Source organism: Ursus arctos, unplaced genomic scaffold, assembly GCF_023065955.2.
Source record: "Ursus arctos isolate Adak ecotype North America unplaced genomic scaffold, UrsArc2.0 scaffold_14, whole genome shotgun sequence".
NCBI lineage: Eukaryota > Metazoa > Chordata > Mammalia > Carnivora > Ursidae > Ursus > Ursus arctos.
The window spans coordinates 15,397,438-15,418,668 of record NW_026622808.1 but is presented as its reverse complement, the minus strand read 5'-3'; the positions used below and the strand labels follow the sequence as shown (position 1 = coordinate 15,418,668).

Below are 21,231 nucleotides of genomic sequence, written 5' to 3'. Positions count from 1 at the left end.
CCTTCGCACGTTCCCCAGGGCCGGCGTCCCATGCTCCAGCTTGGGGATGGGTCGTGGGTGCGCCGGCCAGCTCCCTGGTCCCCTCGCGAGTGACCCTGGGCGGGCCTCGGCCTCTCTGGCCTTCAGCAATCATCCCAGACCAGCTTCCACATAGATCTGGAGCACAGATTGTAGGACTGCGCCTTTGACAAACCCGGCACTTAGGTTATCTTAGCGTCTCCCCCTCAGCACTGCTGACATTGGGGCCGAGTCGCTCTCTGGGGGCCACCCTGGGTACCCTGGTGTCGGGCAGCATCCCTGGCCCCACATACTTGATGTCACGGGCACTCCCCCTCTCCCAAGTTGTGACAACCATCCGTGTCCTCAGACCCGGACCCTGGTGAGAACCACCAAGTCAGCTGGCTTCACCCCCAAACACGTCTTTTTCTGCCTTTTTGCTTAAATGAGTCCTCGAGGTTCTGCCTGCGGGCCCACTCCTCTGTCAGGGAGCAAATCTCTTTGCACCTAACAACGCTAAGCACTGGGTGTTGCCGGGAGCCGGGTGCTGTTCTGACCACCTGCCCGATGTTGTTAGCTCCAGCCTCATCTCAACCCTCTGGGGTTGGGTGGGTAGGGGATCAAAAGATACAGACTCCCAGTTAGAAAGGAAATCAGTCCCGGGGACGTAACAATACCGTGGTGATTATAATCAACACTGTGTTGTCAACTTAAAAGTTGCTTAGAGAGTGGATCTGAACACTTCTCATCACAGGAAAACAACTGTAGCTATGACGGACATCAACTAGACTTACTCGGGTGAGCATTTCACAACATACACACCTGTGAAATCATTATCTTCTACCCCTAAAACGAATACTGTGCTCTCTGCCAAGTATATCCCAATTTTTTAAAAAGATTCAACATCTTGGGGCAATATGAGAAAAAGAAGATGCAGTTACAGGGGCGCCTGGGTGGTTAAGCGTCTGCCTTCGGCTCAGGGCGTGATCCCGGCATCATGGGATCGAGCCCCACATCAGGCTCCTCCGCTATGAGCCTGCCTCTTCCTCTCCCCTGCTTGTGTTCCTTCTCTCGCTGGCTGTCTCTATCTCTGTCGAATAAATAAAATAAAATCTTAAAAAAAAAAAAGAAGAAGAAGATGCAGTTACAAATTCAAAATTAGGTACACCAGAAACCTTGACTCTCAGACTTGGTAATGAATACTTTCTACGTGCAGTCACGGTGCAAAATTATTTAGACCAAAAGCGCAAATCCTCACAGGCCGCCCAAAGAGCTGTTCGTGTGTGTTGACATGGCCCGTGAGCTCAGAACAGTTTACATTTTTCTTTATTTATTTAAGCAAGCTCTACCCCCAACAGAGGGCTTGAACTCGTGACTGCAAGATCAAGAGTCCCATGCTCTACCAACTGAGCCTGCCAGGCGCCCCAGAAAAGTTTACATTTTTAAAGGGTGTTAAAGCAAACAAAAATATGCAACAGAGACGGTCTGTGCCCCCAAAGCCTAAAGTATTTACCACCTGACCCTTTATAGGAAAAGCTGGCCAGCCCCCGCTTGAGAACTTCCTGTCGCATCTTAACTGCTTAGACAAGAACAGTTCTCCCAGTACTTAAAAGCTGCAATGTGTTTAGCTGCAGGACCTGGAAACATCGTGGAGTCACGTAGGGTGCTCGGGCTAAGGGTGTGGGCGGATCTCCAGCAGAGGGTAACAGTGGCGGTTTTGGGGGACAGGGAAGCAAATCCTTGGTGCTGGCACGATGGAATGGACCAGTACAATGTCTGTCCCCAACCAAGACACAGGCGTGAGAAGGGGGATTTGGGGTCTCCCTCCAGCCCCAGCAGGGAACTGAAATGACCGTCTATGCTTTCTCATCAGCAAAACGGGATGCTCTCACCTTCTCCCAGGGGCTCTGGGTTTGGACAAAGTTTTACAAACCTTTACTTAAAAAAGCAACCTGGGGCACCTCCGGGTTCTAGCACTCACGTTCCTGAGTTTACACCCAAGCTCGGTGTGACCGATGTCCACACAAAGAACCTCAAATGTTCATGCCACTTTATTCTTTTTTTTTTTTTTTTAAGATTTTGTTTGTCAGAGAAAGAGAGCATAAGCAGGGGAAGCGGCAGGCAGAGGGAGAGGGAGAAGCAGGCTCCCCACTGAGCAAGGAGCCCAATGTGGGACTCGATCCTAGGACCCTGGGATCATGACCCGAGCTGAAGGCAGGAACTTAACCAACTGAGCCACCGAGGCATCCCAATTCTTAATAGCCTCAAAGGCAAGTTTGTATCCAAAAGAGAGTAGACAAATAAATTGGGAAAGACTCCCATGGTGGAATGTTATGCAGCAAAGAACATGGATAAATCACTGACATTCACAATATGAAAATTAATAAAGAGGTACCTAGCTGGCTCAGTCAGTGAAGCCGGGGTCTCTTGATCTTGGGCTCATGAGTTCAAGCCCCACACTGGGGGTACAGTCTACTTTAAATAAATACTAAAATATTTTTTAAAAATCAAGAAATACTTGTTTAAAAAGAAAAACCTTTTTAAAAAAGGAAAATAAAGAGAAACCTCATTAAGAATGGAGTCAGAAAACCCAGAAAGGGGGAGCTCTCACATAGCAACCTTGCGCAGGAACAAGCTTACTTTACTACCCCAGCAGGAGGAAGGTTTTCTCCCGCTCAGCAACAGCCCAGCCAGCCAATGAGGAACCACCACCACTCAGCCAATGAGGAACAGCCACCACTCAGCCAATGAGAAGCCACCCACATTCAGCCAATGAGAAGCCATCCTCTGCACCAGCTCTCCCTCTCCTCCAACGAACTTTCCTTCAAAGCAGTACCTTCCAGCTTCTCCCCTTTGCTGTCTGGGCTTGGCTAGGATTTGCCACATCTTGCCATCCCAAATTGCAATTCTTCTGCTGTTCTTGAATAAGTTAATTTTGCTGGAAAAATAACGGGCTATTTCATTTTTAAGGTCCAGAGCAACATCATGGGTGAAACTCACACGAACCATATTGAGCAAAAGAAACCAGACCCAAGAAAACCCATACTCTCATTCCCTGTCAGTGAAGTTTCCAAACACAGGCTCAGCTATGGCGAGAGAAATCAGAAAGTGTTGCCCACGGGCTCGGGGCCTTCCAGGGGCTGAGAATGACGTATACATGTCTCAATCTGCCCTGCCTTCGGCTCAGGGCGTGATCCCGGCGTTCTGGGATCGAGCCCCACATCGGGCTCCTACGCTGGGAGCCTGCTTCTTCCTCTCACATTCCCCTGCTGTGTTCCCTCTCTCTCTCTGGCTGTCTCTCTGTCAAATAAATAAAATCTTTAAAAAAAAAAAAAAGGATTTACACTCTTTAGGGTCTATGATTTATCCTTCAACTCAAATTAAGAAAGAGAAAGTAACATGCTGAGGTGATTGGGGGAAATGAGCCCTTTTGTTCCTTCCGGTGGGAGTGTACCCAGGGAGTGCTAATTTGGAGAACAGTTGGGCAGTATTTAGTAAGAGTGAGAATGTATATTCTTCACGTCTGAGGAGAAGTCTGAGAAGTTCCCCTTCTCCACAGCCATCCTAGAGAAACGCTGTCCACTAAGTCACCTAAGCCTCACATCGACCCCACGACGCAGGTGCCGTTAGCATCTCCAGGTTATAAGGGAGGGAAACTGAGGCACGATTCAGGGGGTTGACCCTCGGCCCCACCTCATAGCTACTAAGTGTCAGAGTAAGGATTTCAACCCAGCACTCAGACATCCGCTGCCTGGTGTTCACAACTACCACCTTAGATGGTAGTGATGCCTGTTTCCCAGGGAATAGTGGAAGCAAGCGGTGTGTCCAATGACTGGGGACTCAGGAAGTTGTAATACAGCCATGCTTCGTGAGACCATCACGGGCGGTCAGATTTACTGATCTGCAGCTTAGGGGTTCCCCCCAGAAGCCTGGCTGCTCCCGCCACATTACCTTCTCTGAGCCTCAGTATTCTCACCTATAAAATGGGCACATTCCAATCCACCTGGGAGGGCTGTTTTAAAAACATGGATCAGATGACCACCAAGACGTGTGGCAACAAGTACCTAATGAAACTCCAAAAGTTTCATGGTGGGACGAGGGCGGGAGACCCAAGAGGCATGGGAAGATGGGCTTAATGCCCTCTCCCTCTCTAGCTGCAGAGGCCCTGAAGGTAGGGACCACTTCTTTCTTCCTCCCCAATGGATCCCCAGAGCCTAGACATGCCTGGCACACAGTAAGTGCTCAGTAAGATTTCTCTCCCACCAGACACACGCGCGAAGTAAGGCGCACTAGGTGGGGAGGAATTAACATTCATATAACTTCCATTTGATCCTCCTCTCATGACTCCTTACACGAACTTCAGCCTGGGGTCCGCGGACCTCATGGGAACCTGATGATGGAATTCATGAAGTAATGGGGGGAAAAATCACGTCTTTATTTTCACTGACCGATACTCACCATTTCCTCAATTATGAATGAAGGCAACAGTAGAACTTGTGACTTTGTCCCCAATAGAAACCCACAGATATTTTCATATTAGATTGCATTGCTGCGAACAACTCGAAATATGGCAGACACCTGTGGTTATTAGATCCTGTCAGTTAATGAGGTGGTAAATATAAAGGCATAGCCCGAAGCCTTGTTTGTTTTAGTGTAGCTCTATTTCAAAAGGATTTTGAAATGATTATCTTACAAGTATTAAACACAATTTTTTAAGTTGTGGTGAAATATACTCAAGATGAAACTTACGGCTTTAACCATCTCTAAGCGCACAGCTCGGTGGCACGAAGCACTCACACTGTCTTGCGCCCACCCCCACCCTCCATCTCCAGAACCTTCCGTCTTCCCAAACTGAACCTCTGTCCCCGTTCAGCACTAACGCCCCACCCCCTCCCCCAGCCCCTGGCTCCCACCATCTACTTCCTGTTTCTATAAATTGGACTCTTCTAGGGACTTCCTATGAGTGGAATCAGACAGGATTTGTCCTTTTGTGTCTGCCTTATTTCACTAAGCATGATGTCCCCAGGGTCCATCCACGCTGTAGCAGATATCCGATTTCCTTCTTTTTGAAGGCTGAATAATAATAGTCCCACGTATGGATGGACCAACTTGTGTTTACCCATTTAGTGATAACGGATCACTAAGTCATTTAAAAAAAATATTTTAATAAATGTATTTCAACATAATGGACTTCCTTGTAACTTCTTGTATTTTGTTCCGCGCATCTGCAAATGGTATTTTGAGAAGACGCTGGGAGCTTCTCCAAATTGACAAAGACACCCAGTCAAAGGCATTATGACGTTCATAGGTCCTCTGTCCACTAAAATAAATAAATGAATAAAAATTATATTTCCAACTGTGTTGGTATAAAGACGAATATAATGCAGGATGGACCATATTCATCGTTTTCTTTCCGATTTGGAAAGAAATGAAAACATTTTCGTGGGTCCCTAAAAGTGTGATGGTCCCACATCTTAACTATGCCCAGTGGACAGGTGTGCACCAGGTCCGGGACCCCCAAAAGGTTAGGGCCCCTTATGAATTTTTAAATGTGTTTGCAGCTTCAAGATATGCCATCTCGGCTGCCCCTCTTCCAGCCACCTGGGGATGCCCAAGCCCCTCCGGGGTGGCTAATTTCGGGTAGCCCTCCCCCAGTATTACCCTATCCCCCTGTTCTATTCCGTGGAAAGCATTATCACTAGTTGAGATGATCTAATTTTTAAATTGTAGTTACGCTCTCCCTAGACTGCGGGCGCCCTGAGGGTGAGGCTCTGTCCCTCCCGTGGGCCGAAGCGCCCGCGCAGGACGTGCCCAAAGTCTCCGAAGGCGGCAGCCCACGACTGGGGGGCGCAGGGTGTCGCTGCGGGGCGCCTCGGGGACTTTCCCTGTCCCGCGGGTAAAGTGTGACCTCACCTTCCTGCCTGGCTCCCCGCGGGACGCGGAAGGGGCGGGCGGAGGGGGGGGGCGGGAGTGGGTGGAGCCGCCCGCGCACCCTCCGCGCCTGGCCACCCGCGGGCACCGTCGCCAGGCCGCCCAGGCCGCCAGCCCCCCCCGCGCCGACCACCGATGGAGCGGAATCCCGGGTAGGTGGCGAGGGGACGAGCGCCGGCTGGGTTGGGCTGGGGAGGCTGCGGTTCCTCCCTCGGGTTCGCGACCAGCTGCACACCACCTCCTCCCTCCCCCGCCCCGCTCGTGGTGCCGTCGCGCCCCTTGTTCGGTGCCCCCCTCAGCGCTCAGCTCCTCTCCCGGGTGGCCTTGGTCCTCCCCGACCCCCTGATTTCTCCTCATCCTCCTCCCCATATTGCTCCCCAGCACCCCAGATCTCTCCCCAACACCCCGAATTCCTTTCCGACACCTCGAAGTCCGCGCCACCCTCGCGGATTCCTTCCCACCTTCCTGGGTCCCCCCCTCAACATCCCAATTCTTTCCGAAGGCCACCGATTTCTCTCCAACTCCCCACACCCAGAATTCCTCTCCGACATCCCGATTTCTCCCTAACATCCGGTACCTCTCCCCAACCCCCCCCCCCCATTCTCCTCCGGTACAGCCCATTACACACACACACACACACACACACACACGTTTCTGATTCTTCCCAGAGCTTGGAGCCTTCTGCCCCCCCCCCGCCCCCCTTCTTCCTGCCCCGCCTGCGCCGCCCCTCCCCCCAGCCCCTTCCGAACCCTGAATCCACTTTTCCCAGGGGCTCTCGGGACCCCCCTCCTGCGGCCGGAGGCAGGAGCGTGCTTCCCTGGGCTCGGGCCCTCATCAGCGGAGATCTGAGAATCTCCAGGCCCCACACCTCCACCCCTTCCGGTGGGGTTTGGGGTTGGTTGCTACCCGCCTAGGAGCCACTGCCAGTCGGCCCAGTGCTGGCTGCCGTCACCACTCAGACCTGGGTAGCCCCAGGAGATCCTCACGGCCCCCCCCCCCCCATTTCTTCCCTTTCCCTGTGGCTGAAGTAGGAGGCCCCGCCGAGACGCCCAGGCAAGCTGGAGGCCCGGGGTGTAGGTTCCGGCCTCTGGGGGTGGGTAGGTGGGTGCAGGGGGCTCCCGCCTGGGCCTCTGTCTCCGCCTCGGAATAGGGGCATGTCCTTCAGCAACTACTGGCTAAGAACCTGCTGTCCGTGTGAGCACACAGCAGGGGCAAAGTCGTGCCCTCACAAGGTCGAGAAAATAAGCAAAAACCGTGAATGGTCAAGGCGAGGTGTGCCCGACGTGGAGAGCGGGTATCCTGCAGCTTCTCCGTTGGCCTGGCTTGAGGATTCCTCAGATCCGGGCGCGGAAAGGGGCCGTACACAGTCCATACTCCGTGAATAAGGGTGAGGGCCCTGGAGCCCCGCTGCCTGGTTTAAATTCCTGCCCCCTTACTTTCCATCTGTGTGACCCAGGGCAGGGGGCGCTCCCTCTCTGTGCCTCCCTTCTGATGTGCACAAGGGCCGTCAAAACAGTCCTAACGTCAAAACAGTGTGCTTCATCGGGCGCCGCTGCCTAGTGGGTGCTCGGTAAACACGGAGTGACCGAAGGCGCTTTCCTGCTCCTGCAGACTTTTCAGGGACAGTCTGGCGACGTTTTGTCTTCCATGTCCTGTCACGTTTCTTAATCAGCCCAGAGGAGTGAAGGGTGCCTCGACTCCACGCCAGTCCCAGTGGGAGCACATTAGACTTTTTGTCTTGTTGGGGAGACGATTCAGCAGGAAACATTTATTGAGCGCTTACTGTGTGCCAGGTGCTGTTCTGTCCATTCACTGATTGATCCAGTCAGTCAGCATTTATTAAGCGCCTCCTGTGTGCCAGTCATTAAATGTAGCTGTGAACAAGACAAATGAAGCTCCCTGTTTTAGTGGTGCTGACTCAGGTGGGAAGCGATGCCTTCTCAACAAAGAAAGTTGGTGAATCTGTAGTGTCATGTAAGGAGAAGTCGGAAGGAGAAAAATAAAGCAAGGAGTGTGGGGGAATGGGCTTCAGTTTTAGGCAGGGTGGCCAAGGTTGACCTTGATGAGGAAGTGACATTTGAGCTGCGAACTAAAGGAGGCAGGGGAGCCAGCCATGCAGCTATCTGGGGAACGGTGTCCTAGGCTGAGGGCACAGCCGATGCAAAGGCCCTGAGGCAGGATCAAGTGTGGTGCATTTAAGGAGAGGTATGGTTGGATGGGAGGGTCAGGGAGGCGACAGGGGCCACAGGGAAGACCCATCAAATGATTTCTGCCTGAGACACCTCTGATTTCTCCCTCCTAATCACAAACCATCTCTTCCACATTTCCTGTCTCAAGCATTTGGGACCAAAGCCCAGGTGCCCTCCTTGCCTCCTCCTGTGCCTCTCCCTTTCTCCAAATTATCCACAAATCCAACCATTCCCCACCTTCCTGGAGACCCCCACCGGGTCCAGCCCCCATCATTGCTTGCCTGAGCAGATGGTTACCACTCAGGCCCCACACTCCTGCCCCGCCTCCAAGTCCGTTCTCCCTGAAGCAGCCACAGGAGGACGCCCCTGAGCCCCCGAATCAGGCCCCGCCGTCCTCAGCCCACAGCCTTCCGGGGCTCCCACTTCCCCCCTGCCCCCAAGCCCCCCCCCCCGCGCACGACCTGCCCCCGTGCCCCTCTCCTCTTCGCTCACTCTGCTGCAACCACACGGGCGTCCTCATTGTTCCTCCAACACACCAGCCTCTGTCCTACCTCGGGACCTTTGCACGTGCTATTCCTGCTGCCTGAAACTCTCTTCCCCCAGATCTTCACCTGAATCACTCCCTTCCCTCTTTCAGATCTCTGCTCCCTCTCACTTCCTCCCAGAGGCCTCCCTCACTCCTCAGTAGCCTTTCTCCTGTTCCTCACTACTACACCCTGTTTCATTTTCTCCATGAACTTCTCATTCTCTGCAGTGGATCGGTCTCTCATCTATTATCGGTCTCCCCCAGCTGGCCTGTGAGCTCTGCGAGGGCAGGGTCTCTGTGCATCGTGGGCTGCAACGGCAGCTACAACGGGTCTTTGCACATAGTAGGTGCTCAATGAAAACTTGCCCACGCACAGAGAGACATTGGCGACTGTGGGAGAGGAGAAGAGGAGGGAATGAGCATGAGTCCAGATGTGGTTAAAAGTGTTTTAAAAAGAAGGAAAAAATAAGTTCTGCCAAGTTTTATTCATTCTTATGCTTTATTATGTTGTTACGCTGAGCTCCGGCTCCTGGGGAGCACCCCTTTCAGGTTCTGAGGAAACTGATGTAAGCGGACACCACAAACGGGCGGTGGCGGAGCGAGGCCCCCCACCCTGTGGGTACTTTCATCCTACCAGGCGCCCATGCTGTGGGGTGTGCAGTGGACTCTGCCCTGGAGGCCGTGGAGGGTGGGGCAGAATGAGAGCCGGGTTTGTGGCAGGCAGGGGTGGGAGCTGGGCAGGGCAGGGCGGGTGGATGGGGGACAGACTGGAGGCTGGTCCTGGGAGGCGGGCAAAGCTGGTGCAGCCCCTGAGTCAGGACTCAGGTCGGTAGGTGGGGAGGTGGGGAGATGGAGAACGTGTGTGGCTTCCGATATTTTCCAGGAATGCAGGCGGGGCGGTCCTGTCTTGCTGCTTCTGATCTTGGCTCAGAGCCTGAGCCTTCCCTGGGGGGGCCTCCAAGTCCGGAGGCTGCTGGAAGCAGGCAGCAGTCATGCATGTGAATGCCCAGAGAGCACCCACGGAGTGCCAGGCCCCGCTCCAACGGCTGTAATGTGTGACCCCCTTCAATCCATGACGACGCCAGCAGATAGGGCTGCCCATTGCACACATTTCAGAGATGAGAACACTGAGGCACCCGTGTGCACATGGCCTGCTCAAGGGCCTAGCCTGGGAGTGGTGGAGCTGAGATTGGAACCCCAAGGGCATTTTTTGCCTACCGACTGCTCTCTCTTGCCCTGGGAGGTGACTCACTTCAGGTGGGCCTCCCATGGGTGAGGCGGACGTTGGCCCTCGGACAAGGACAGCCACTGCTCTGTTCTGTTGGCCCTCGGACAAGGACAGCCGCTGCTCTGTTCTCGCTGGCTATATTGTTGCCGGGAGCAGAGTTGGAGAACTCTTTTTGAATTTTTTTCCTTTTATTATTTTATTTAAAGACTTTATTTATTTATTTGACAGAGCAAAAGAGAGCATGAGCAGGGGTTGGGGAGGGGCAGAGCGAGAGGGAGAAGCAGACGCCCTGCTGAGCACGGAACCCAAAGCAGGGATCGATCCCAGAACCCCAGGGGCATGACCTGAGCCGAAGCCAGACTTCCAACCGACTGAGTCACCCAGGCGCCCTGAACTTTTTTCTTTTAATTTATTGACGTAAAACCTGAATTCAGAATAGGACACAAATACGAAGTCTTGAACTTGATGAATTTTCAGAGCGAACACAGCGTGGAACAGAACGTGCCGTCCAGCCCCGCCCTCCCCGTGCCCTCTCCCGGGTGCCGCTGTGCCTTTTATCTGTTAAAAATTGGAGGGCACGGGGGGGGGGTGCCTGGGTGGCTCAGTCAGTGAAGCGTCTGCCTTCCGCTCAGGTCGTGATCCCAGGGTCCTGGGATCGAGCCCCGCATCGGCTCCCTGCTCAGTGGGGAGCCTGCTTCTCCCTCTCCCTCTGCTGCTCCCCCTGCTTGTTCTCTCCAGCGCTCTCTCTCAAATAAATAAATAAAATCTTTAAAAAATTGGAGGGCACATGTCAACACATCTGGGTTTTTCTCCTTTTAAGTTGTATATACAGTGGATCTGTGAGTCGTTGCTGTTGAGGGAGGATATCAGACCATGTTCCAAGCAGCGATCTTGCTAATTTCAAAAAGACTTGCCCGTCGTGCGGGAGTCGATCTTGAATGTCGTTTCTATCCCGTTAGGCAGCTGACCCGGAGCTCACCTCACAGCTAGGAGGAACCTTATGCCATCTCTGTGTCTTACTGCTCACCTGCACCTGCACTAGGGAGCAAGCCGCTACCGCGCAGCCTGCCTCCCGGGCCCCAGGGAGCCGCGCGGCATCGGAGCCGTCACCTGAGGCTGCTTCCTCGGAGCTCCGTATTTCCTGCGTCAAAAACGCCGATGATCCCAGCCTTACCGGGTCGTGCTGCCAACGTCTAAACCCTTCTCTGTACACTTCCCGGCAGCTCTATGAACAAAAGGAAAAGTGAAACAGGTAAAAATCATTCTCTCAATATATCCTATGTGTGGTAATAGAGCCAACGTGTAACCGATATAAAACTTTACCAGTGAGGCATCTTACCTACCTGTGAGTGTGTGTGTGTACGCACGCGCACGTGCTAATTCTTCAAAATCTGGTGTGTGTTTTACCGGATCTCGATTCCCACGCTGTATTTTCAACAGTTTCTAAGGGAAATCTGGTCCTTCCAGGACAAGACTGTGTTCCACAGGGAGAGAATATTTGACGCTGCCTCGGCTTATCAATTTCAATTTTGATTATTTAAAAATGAACCCACTTTAAAATTCGGTTTCTCCTTAGTACCAGTGGCTCCATTTTTAAGGCTCAGTAGCCACACGTCGCTGCCTTAAAATACAGACGGGGCGGCCTGCACACCAGGGGCGTGTGGTCTCACGACTCAGGAGGCCGGCGGTCTGAGATCAAGCTGGGGGCAGGTTTGGTTCCTTCCGAGGCGTCTCTCCTGGGCGTGCTGACCCCGAGTCCCCCCCCCCCCCCGCCCCCGTGTCCTCACGGGTCATGACTCAGTGCGCGTCTGTGTCCTCCCCTCCACTTCTTGCAAGGACACTAGTCATACTGAATTAGGACCCACCCTAATGAAGTCATTTTAACTTCAGCACCCCTGTAAAACTCTATTCCCAAATGCAGTTACATTCTGAGGTCCCGGGGCTTAGGGCTCCAGCCCGTGAATTCTTCACGGAGACCCAGTTCAGCCAGGAATAGCCCATTATGCTTTGCAATGATTATATGGGCCAAAGAGAGAGGCATTGGGCTGTGTGGTTACATCCAGGGGTGCCCAGTAGCTGTCACTCGCCGGGCCATCTTAGTGGAGAAAAAAGTCACATGCCAGTTTCCCGTAAAGGGCCAGAAAGTGAATATTTTCAGCGCTGCAGGCGACGCGGGCACGGCTGCAGCCCCTCAGTGGGCGGTCAGTGGCCACGCGGTGGTGTGTGCCAAGAATATGAAAACAGCCAGTGACGTCTGTCCAGGGCAGTTATGCAGAGTGTCTGGAATGTCATTGGTCTCTGTTCTAGGTAGTTCTTTGCAGTTTTTTTTTTTTTAAACTAATCTTTACACCCCACGTGGGGCTTGAACTCACGACCCAGAGATCAAGAGTCACACACACTCTACCGATGGAGCCATCCAGGCGCCCCATCCTCAAGCCAATCTTGATTTTAAAAGAGTCTGCAGGAGGACAGACAGTGAGCGGTGGGGGTACTTGGCAAAAGTGTTGCGGGCAGAGGGAACAGCCAGAATAAAGGTCCCGAGGCAGGACCATGCCTGGCGAGTTTGAAGAACCGCAGGAAGACCAGTGGCCTAGAGTAGGTCCTCGGGGAAGGGTCTGCTAGGTTAAGTATTATATACACACGTATCCACTTTACCACCCTATTGTGCATACACTATACAGACATACGCTATATAAATATCGTGCCCACTGGACTGGCAGCTCTAAAAGCAAAGAGCTGTTTCTGTTTTCTTCTCTCTGTCCTGGTAGGTTCAGCGGTGCCCAAAACCTGGCAGATGCTGGGAAATTCCTCCTCGAATGAATGTTTTCCTTCCTCCTTCTCACACACTTCATTATGTATCATGCAACAAATACGTGTGGAGTTTTTACCCCATAGATTGCATATGGGCCCACCCTTTTTTTTTTTAAAGATTTTATTTATTTATTTGACAGAGACAGAGACAGCCAGCGAGAGAGGGAACAGAAGCAGGGGGAGTGGGAGAGGAAGAAGCAGGCTCATAGCGGAAGAGCCTGATGTGGGGCTCGATCCCATAATGCCGGGATCACGCCCTGAGCCGAAGGCAGACACTTAACCGCTGTGCCACCCAGGCGCCCCACACCCTTTTTTTTTTTTAAGCTCCCAAGGTCTCTCAAAAATATTTGAGGGGCACCCGGGGGGCACAGTCGATTGAGCCTCTGACTCTCGGTTCCAGCTCAGGTCGTGATCTCAGGGGCGTGAGACTGAGGCCCACGTGGGGCTGTGCGCTCAGCGCAGAGTCTGCTTGGGATTCTCTCTCCCTCTCTCCCCCGCTCAAGCGCTCTCTCTCTCTCTCTCAAATAAATATATAAATAAGTCTTTAAAAGAATATTTGAATTGCCTGTGAACTTGGCCAAACTTAGCAGTTTCCTGAAACTCTGCATTTCTGGCTTGTCTCGAAGTGTTAGCTGATGTGGTCCCGTGGAGTTGTTTTTCCTCATGGCCACACACATAAGTCACAGCCACCGCATTTAGTCAGGTCTAAGATGGTTAAAAATTTTTAGGTCCCACCTCTGTGTGAAAGCCCAAGTCCTCCCCACGGCCCACATAGCCCTGCCGGATCCCCTCCCTGCCCCCCTCCTCCCTCTCTCCCCCTCACTCACTCAGCCAAGTGGGCGACCTCACTGCTCCTCCATCACTCTGGGCTGGTCCTGCCCCAGGGCCTTTGCACATGCTGCTCCCTTTGCCGGGACTCTCTTCCCTCAGCTATCCCTCTGGGTCACGTTTGTATGTCCTGTTGAAATCTCTCTTGTCATCAAGGCCTTCTTGAACCATGTTGTTTAAAACTGTGAACACCCCCGCCCCGATTCTCAGGGTTCGTGACCCTCCTTCCATCTTCATGTTTCTCCACAGCATTTATTCCCAGCTGATGTGCTATGAATGTCACTCATCTGTCGGTTGTCTGTCCTCCACACAAGGAAGTCAGTTGCATGGGGGGGGGGGTGTCTGTGCTTTTCACCCCCCCAAGTCCGCATGTCAGCATATCGGGCCACTTCTATTTCTGAAACAGCCAGACAGCCACTCGCCTCTCTACATCCTTCCCCCCAGCACCACCCCCTCTGCCCCTTCTTGGCCACTTCTCTTCTGCCCGGCTCCTGGTGGGAGCTCAGTCCTGTCCCCCTTGCACTTCTGCCCCCACGGCTGCCTCTCTCCATGCTCTTTCTGGCCTGTGTCTGACCTTCCTCGAATCTTTGACCTTGACCCTGGGGCCCCAGTGACCTGCATCTACTCAAAATGATTAAGAAAAAAAAAATCCTGAATCATTTCTGCACTGAGGTCTGTGATTCACGGTCTGTGATCCATGAGTCAGCTTTTGAGGACCAGGATCCTCAATGTCAGCTCTGAGCAACACTTGGGGCTGCGTCACCCTCTGTCAGGGGAGGGGGAGTGAGCGCATCCCTGGCCGCACCTACCCGATGCCAGGAGCACCTTTCCCTGCGGTCGTGACAACCTTCGATGTCCCCAGACATTATCAAGGGTGGGGGCAGGGTGTTGGCGGTCTGAGGTGTTCTTGGTTGAGAAGCACTGCTCTAGGCTCTAGGGGTGTCGTCATGGGTGCTAGGGCGGGACCACACAGAAGCCCCAGCCCAGCTGAAGGGCATGTAAAGGGTTCTCAGTCTCCTGGAATGGATCTGAAGTCGTGGTCTGTTGTTATTGTGTTGTTTTTTTTCCCCTAAGTCTGAATATGATGTGATTTGAGCACCTGGGGACCTCCGTTATGGGATTTGGAACATTCTCCCTAGCACCCTGTGGCATGCCCTTGGGAAAGGTCTTTTTTCTTTTCTTTTCTTTCCTTTCCTTTTCTTTTCTTTTCTTTTCTTTTCTTTTCTTTTCTTTTCTTTTCTTTTCTTTTCTGATTTTATTTATTTGAGAGACAGAGTGAGAGCAAGAGAGAGAGAGCACAGGAGCAGGGGCAGAGGGAGAGGGAGAAGCAGGCTCCCTGGCTGAGCAGGGAGCCCGATGCAGAACTCGATCCCAGGACCCTGAGATCATGACCTGAGCCGAAGACAGACACTTCACTGACACAGCCACCCAGATGCCCTGAAAGGCATTTTTTGTGCCTGTTTTTTCATCCACAGCATTGGGAGGATAGGAGTTCTGGCCTCATTCATTCATTCCACGAGCTTAGGTCCCCGCTCTGTGGTTCAGTGAGCCAGCAGCGTTGGGAGAACCTCAGCCCCATCCTCGGGTCCCTGGGGGTCAGAAGGCATGTGGAAAGTGTGAAAAGGGTGAAAAGTCTAACACACAAGAAAAGTTCACCCAGTGACACGCTGGGGGGGAACAAGGTGATGTGGGAGAGACAGACTGGGAAGGACAGTGGGGTCGTTCAGGGCCCCCAAGCCAGCGCCATTGTGCTGAGAGCCGAATGATGAGACTAGCGTCCCTCAGGCAAACGTCTGAAGAAGGAGCGCTCCAAGCAGAGGGAACAGCGCTTGCGAGGAGCCCGAGGTCGGAACCAGCCTGGCAGTTTTTGAGACATGGAGAGTAAGGAATAGTCTCCAAATGGCTTGGCAGCACTGTCAGGCCTGGAGCTGGCCTCAGTGATGGTTAGCTCCTCATGCCAACATCACTACCGGCAGCAATTAGCCGTTGCTGTGTAAATTACCCCAGAATGTCGTGGTGTAAAAACCACAAATAGGTATCCTCTCACACAGTTCCTCGGTGTCAGGAATCTGGAGGAAGATGAGTTGGGTGGCTCTGGAAGCTTGGAGCTCTCACAAGGTCGCGGTCAAGCTGTTGGCCAGGGCTGCCTCATCTGAAGGCTCGGCCGGGGCCAGAGTTCCCCGGAGTCCAAGACGTTCCCTCATGTGGCTGACAGAGGGAGGCGTCAGTTCCTCACCACATGGGCCTCTCCAGAGGCTGCTCACAATGAGGCTTCCCCCCGACAGGGTGACAGAGAGTACTGAGAGCCAGGTCTTATAACCTGAAGTCACTAGTGACAGCCCCTCGCTAATGCCGGAGTCCGTCAGGCACAGCGGTCGGCTCTGACTCACCGCTGGAAGCACCGCCCTGGGCCGTGGACACCAGGACGGAGGCCACTGGGGACCGTCTGGGAGCCCGGTTACCTCCCTAGCGAACACGTACTGAGTGCCTACCGACTTCCGGTCATCCGGCTCAGAACTTTCCGTATGTGAAGGCAGCACAGTTCCCTGAAATGACCCCATGAGTGAGCATATTCTTATTTCCAATAGGCAGTATAGTTTTGTGGTTGGGCACTCAGCCTCTGGAGCCAGATTTCACAGGTTCAAGTCCCAGCTCTGTCACCCACCGGCTGTGCGACTTGCGGCAAGTGACTTCCCTTCTCTGGCGCACTTTTCTCATTTGCAAAGGGGGAAATAGTAGTGTGCACCTGTTGGGTGACACCGGGCAAGTGCTGACTGCTCTCATCTTGCAGAGGAGGAAATGGAGGTGGCGGGAGGTGACGCATCTTTCCCAAGGTCACCCTGATAGGTCGTGGTGGCATTGGAAGGCAGGCAGGTGGGGGAGGGGGGTCTGGGCCACTTCCCAGAACTGCCCCTTTTCTGGAGGTGACCGTGTCTCTCTTGCTTCCCAGGTCTACTGCAGTGTCCCCCATGGGACTCGGTATGGTGAGCACGTAGGGGACTCCGAGCATGCAGGAAGCCAGGTGCTGTGGAACATGCCTCCACCACCCTGTGCTTCTGCTGCCCGAGGCCGCACCCACCAACGCCCATGGCCTGCGCGGACCTGTCGCTCTCCAGCGCCTTTGACATTCTAGGTGCCGCAGGGGAGGGCAAGCTCTTGCACCTTAAGCACAAGCTGAAGACCCTGCGCCCGGGCTGCCGGGGGGCGGACCTCCTGCACGCCATGGTGCTCCTGAAGCTGGGCCAGGAGACCGAGGCCAGGATCTCCCTGGAAGCACTGAAGGCGGACGCGGTGGCCCGGCTCGTGGCACGCCAGTGGGCCGGCATGGACAGCGCCGAGGTCCCAGAGGAGCCCCCAGACTTGTCCTGGGCAGTTGCCCGGGTATACCACCTGCTCGCCGAGGAGAAGCTGTGCCCAGCCACTATGCGGGACATGGCCTACCAGGCCGCCCTCCATACGTTCAGCTCCAGGGATGACCACCGGCTCGCCGAGCTCCAGGGAGAGGCCCAGGACCGGTGTGGGTGGGGCATCATCGGGGACCCAGAGAGCTTCCAGCCCCTTCACTCTGATCTGGGCTGCCTGCCACCATCCTCAGTGTCACCCTCAGGCACCCGCAGCCTTCCACAGCCCATAGAGCACCTTTCAGGCTGGAGCAGAGGGCGTTCCCTGAGATCCACTGGCAGCCCCGCCTCCCTGGCCAGCAATCTGGAAATCAGCCAGTCGCCCACCATGCCCTTTCTCAGCCATCACCGCAGCTGCCATGGGCCCAGCAAGCTGTGTGACGAGCCCCAGGCCAGTCTGGTGCCTGAGCCTGCCCCCCCGGGCTGCCAGGAGCCTCAGGAGGTGAGCTGGCCACCGTCAGTTGAGACTGTCAGCCCCCCATCGGCAGAGACTGCCAACCCCCCACAAGGGGAGACTGTCAGCCCCCCATCGGCAGAGACTGCCAACCCCCCACAAGGGGAGACTGTCAGCCCCTCATCAGGAGAGACAGCCAGCCCCCCATCGGGGGAGACTGCCAGCCCCTCGCCTGGGGAGACTACCAGCTCCCGGATGCCACCAAACAGCGCAGCCCCTAGGCTTACTGAGCTGGTCCCAGATGCAAGCTCTGCTGGCCAGCCTGACCCCCCCAGAGCTCTGGAAATCAGCACCCACTACCCGGTGGAGTGCACCGATGCGTTGGCAGCCCCCAAATCTCTCTCCTTGCCCTCCAGAAACACTTGGCCTGACAAGGGCCAGAGCCCACTCCCACTTCCTGTAGAAGATACCGCTTCCCAGGTGGCCAGCGCCAGCCCACCTCCACCCTCACCCCCGAGGACGTCCCCTCCCCGCCCTTCTCCAGCCACCCTTCCTTCCACTGGCCTGGCCTCCTCCAGCCTGTGCCCCCCTTCTCCCGAGCTGGAGTCCGAGCAGAAATTCTATAACTTTGTGATCCTGCACGTTGCCGCGGACGAACACATTGCCCTGAGGGTCCGGGAGAGGCTCGAGGCCCTGGGGGTCCCTGATGGGGCCACCTTCTGTGAAGATTTCCAGGTGCCCGGGCGGGGCGAGCTGCACTGCCTGCAAGACGCCATCGACCACTCGGCCTTCACCATCCTGCTGCTCACCCCCAACTTCGACTGCCGCCTGGGCCTGCATCAGGCCAGCCAGTCGCTGATGAACAGCCTCACCCGGCCTGGGCGGCAAGACTGCGTGATCCCCTTCCTGCCCCTGGAGAGCTCCCAGGCCCCGCTCAGTCCCCACACGACCAGGCTGCTCACCGGCCTGGTGTGGCTGGACGAGCGCTCCCAGATCTTCGCCAGGAGGGTGGCCAACACCTTCAAGGCGCAGAGGCTACGAGCCCGCAAGGCCAACTGGAAGAAGGAACAGGACGTCCGGGCCCTGCAAGAGCAGCGCCGGCACCTGGAGGGCGAGCGGCAGCAGGTGGCAGCGCTGAACGCCGCCTACTCGGCTTACTTCCAGAGCTGCTTGTCCTGGCAGGCGCAGATGGAGACCCTCCGGATGGCCTTCGACAGCCACATGCCGTTTGGGACTCAGATGCCCCCCGGGAGCCCCTCCCCGCCCTTTCCCTCCTGGCCGGGCCACCAGCCACCCCCTGCGCCTCCGTGGCTGGCCGGCTCGCCCGCGCCCACCTACCCGCCGCCCCCCACTTTCCCGCCGCACCCCGCCTTCCCGCAGGCGGCCCCGGCGCCCCCTCAGAGCCCCGGGCTGCAGCCCCTCATCATCCACCACGCCCAGATGGTGCAGCTTGGCCTCAACAACCACATGTGGAACCAGAGAGGGGCCCAGGCGCCCGAGGACAAGACGCAAGGAGCAGAGTGACCAGGCGGCTGGGCCGGAGGACCCGGACCTCGGGGACGCCCCGCACCGTTTGCGGGGCTGCAGAGGATCGTGACGTCGTCTGCCCCTCTCTGGAAACCGTGCAGAATGGGCCCCGATGAGCTTCCGGCGCGCTGGGTGACCAGGATTGGCTGTGGCATTTACAAATTCTCACCTGGGTGGTGGTGGTCGGGGGGGGGGAGCAGGCTGGGGGACGTGGGTACTGTGTTTTAACTATAATAAATATTTATTGAACTTTTCTACCGGTGCCGTTCTCCTCCGGGAGACTTCTACTCTTCCCCAAAAGGGAACCGGAAGGGAGGAGCTCGCGTCTCCTTGTGTGAAGCATGGACCGGACGTTGTGCACAGGTTCTCTCATTTCATTGGCCAGAGCATGGTCACGTGGCCCTCGGCTGCACGGGACTTTGGGAAATGTAGTCTTCTGCTGAGCAATGCGCTTTGCTAAAAGTTTTGGTTCCAACCAGAGAACACGGAGAGAAAAGACACGGGCGGACATTTAACACTTACTGCTGTAGTCCCTCTGTTTTTGTTTTTTTGGGTTTTTTTTTTGCCAAGGGTTCCCGCCTTGTGTCGTGCCCCCCACTCTCCTCCTCGCTGGGCTCAGATCTGACCACGTGATCTTGGCCAAGGGCCTTCGGCCCTCCGAGCCTCGACCTCTCGTCTGAGAAGTGGGTTTGATGTTTCAAGGTTGTCAGCAGATCCTGTGCGAGGCCCTGAAGGTCCAGGGACAGCATAAGTACTCATTAACTGCAGGCACGGAGGGGGTTAATCTTTGTTCAGGGTCACAGACCTTTGAGAAAGAATAGAATTAACACTTGCTGGGCATTCACATTCACAGATAACACAGGCTTTAAAGATCTACACCTATTCTATTTTATTTTTACTTTTAAAGTGATCTCTGAGCCCAAGGTGGGGCTTGAACTCACGACTCTGAGCTCAAGAGTCATATGCTCCACCCACTGAGCCAGCCTGGCACTCCTGACCCTATTTTAATACCTAAAACTGACCCCCCTCAAGGTAGAAGCTTATACTGTTGGGCTCATTTTACAGATAGGGAAAACAGGCTCAAAAAGGGTGGATTCGGGTCCCCACGAGCACACGGGTCAGAAGTGGAGGAATGACCATTTTCAAGGGAGGGAGTGCAGCAAGGGCGCACTCGAGCTGGCGGAGCCAGGAAGCTGCTGGCCCTCCCACCCGGCAGCCTCGGTCAAACATTAACTCTGCGAGCCCTTTCCTCGGTTTCCTGAGGCCCCAGAGGGCGGGCCTGGCTGAGTCACCCAGGCCGTCAGATACAGGGTTATTTCAGTCGCTGACTCAGATTTTGTTGGGTTCGGCTTCCTGGAGGCTTCGCAGCACTGAAGTGAAACCCAGGGAGGAGCCGGGAGCCCAGCTTCCAGGCTGGGCCGAGGTGGGCTGGCTTTGTGGACGGCCAGTCTCTGATCATGGAAGCGAGGGCCAGCTGCAAATAACTGGACAATTGCGGTGAACAGGCCATTCGTTCATGTGAACAACATTTATTGAGCACCTATTGTGTACCCAGATTGTTCCAGGCACTGGAGCACAGTAGACGCAAAGGCAGACGCAATCTAACCATTGCTCTCCTTTCAGTCAGACATGGAGGGGAGGGGACAGCAAATGAGTCATCACATGAAAAAGTGAGATAATTTCAGATAGCGAAGGGATAGCAGAAGAAATGAACGGTGAGATGGAGTGTTCCAGGAGGGACAACTTTGACCCGAGGGGCCAGAGAGGGCCTCTCTGAGGAGGTGGTGTTAGAGCCAAGACCCATAGGAAGAGGAGCTGGCCATGATGAGAAGAGCTTGAGGACTGGGGTGATTTTCTGAGCAGAGGAAACAGCTCGTGCAAAGGTCCTGGGTCAGGGCCCTGCCTGGCAAGTTGGTGGAACAGTGAGGAGCCTGTGTGGCTGGAGCAGAATGAGCGAAGGGGAGAGAGGGAGGAGGGAAGGGCAGGGAGGGGACGGTAGCGGGTTCCTGCTGGGCCTTGCGGGCTTCCCTGGGCTTTTCCCTCAGGGAGATGGGAGCCCTGGAGGGCTGTGGGCAGAGGAGGGCAGGACCTGCCTCAAGGGCTCACAGGCGCCCTCTGGTGGCTGCTCTGGAAGGACAGCCCGGGAAGCGGGGGCTCTGCCCTTAGCCTGGGACCAGAGCAGTGGCAACATCGCTGGTCCAGGACAGCCGTGATGGGGGCTGGACCCAGGTGGAGGCACAGGAGGGACAAGTGGGCACATTCAGAGCGTGAGTCTTTATTTCGTCCCTGAGAAACTCTGAGACTTGGGACAAGTCGCAGCCCTTTCCTGGGCCTCCTCTTTCCCATCCGTACGTGGTCCTAGTGACTTCAGGCCTGGAACTGCAATACTTCGCACGTCC

General features: G+C 55.0%; 1 protein-coding gene across 2 annotated transcripts; it reads left to right on the top strand.

The window, feature by feature from the left end:
* The first annotated feature begins 5,963 nt into the window (after positions 1-5,963).
* Positions 5,964-19,087, top strand: TICAM1 (TIR domain containing adaptor molecule 1). Of its 2 annotated transcripts, XM_048227166.2 has the most exons (3): positions 5,964-6,080; positions 10,831-11,123; positions 16,461-19,087. In XM_048227166.2, exon 3 carries the CDS (start codon positions 16,598-16,600, stop codon positions 18,827-18,829), a length of 2,232 nt encoding a protein of 743 aa, XP_048083123.2. In that variant the 5' UTR covers positions 5,964-6,080; positions 10,831-11,123; positions 16,461-16,597; the 3' UTR covers positions 18,830-19,087. The 2 variants fall into 2 exon arrangements, with proteins under 2 accessions (XP_048083123.2, XP_026336900.3); XM_026481115.4 differs by lacking the exon at positions 10,831-11,123 and having other exon boundaries at positions 5,986-6,080.
* The last annotated feature ends 2,144 nt before the right edge of the window (positions 19,088-21,231 follow it).

Bases quoted from the DNA above. Each gene is read 5' to 3' on its own strand.
- TICAM1 (XM_048227166.2), top strand. From the start codon at position 16,598: ATGGCCTGCGCGGACCTGTCGCTCTCCAGCGCCTTTGACATTCTAGGT.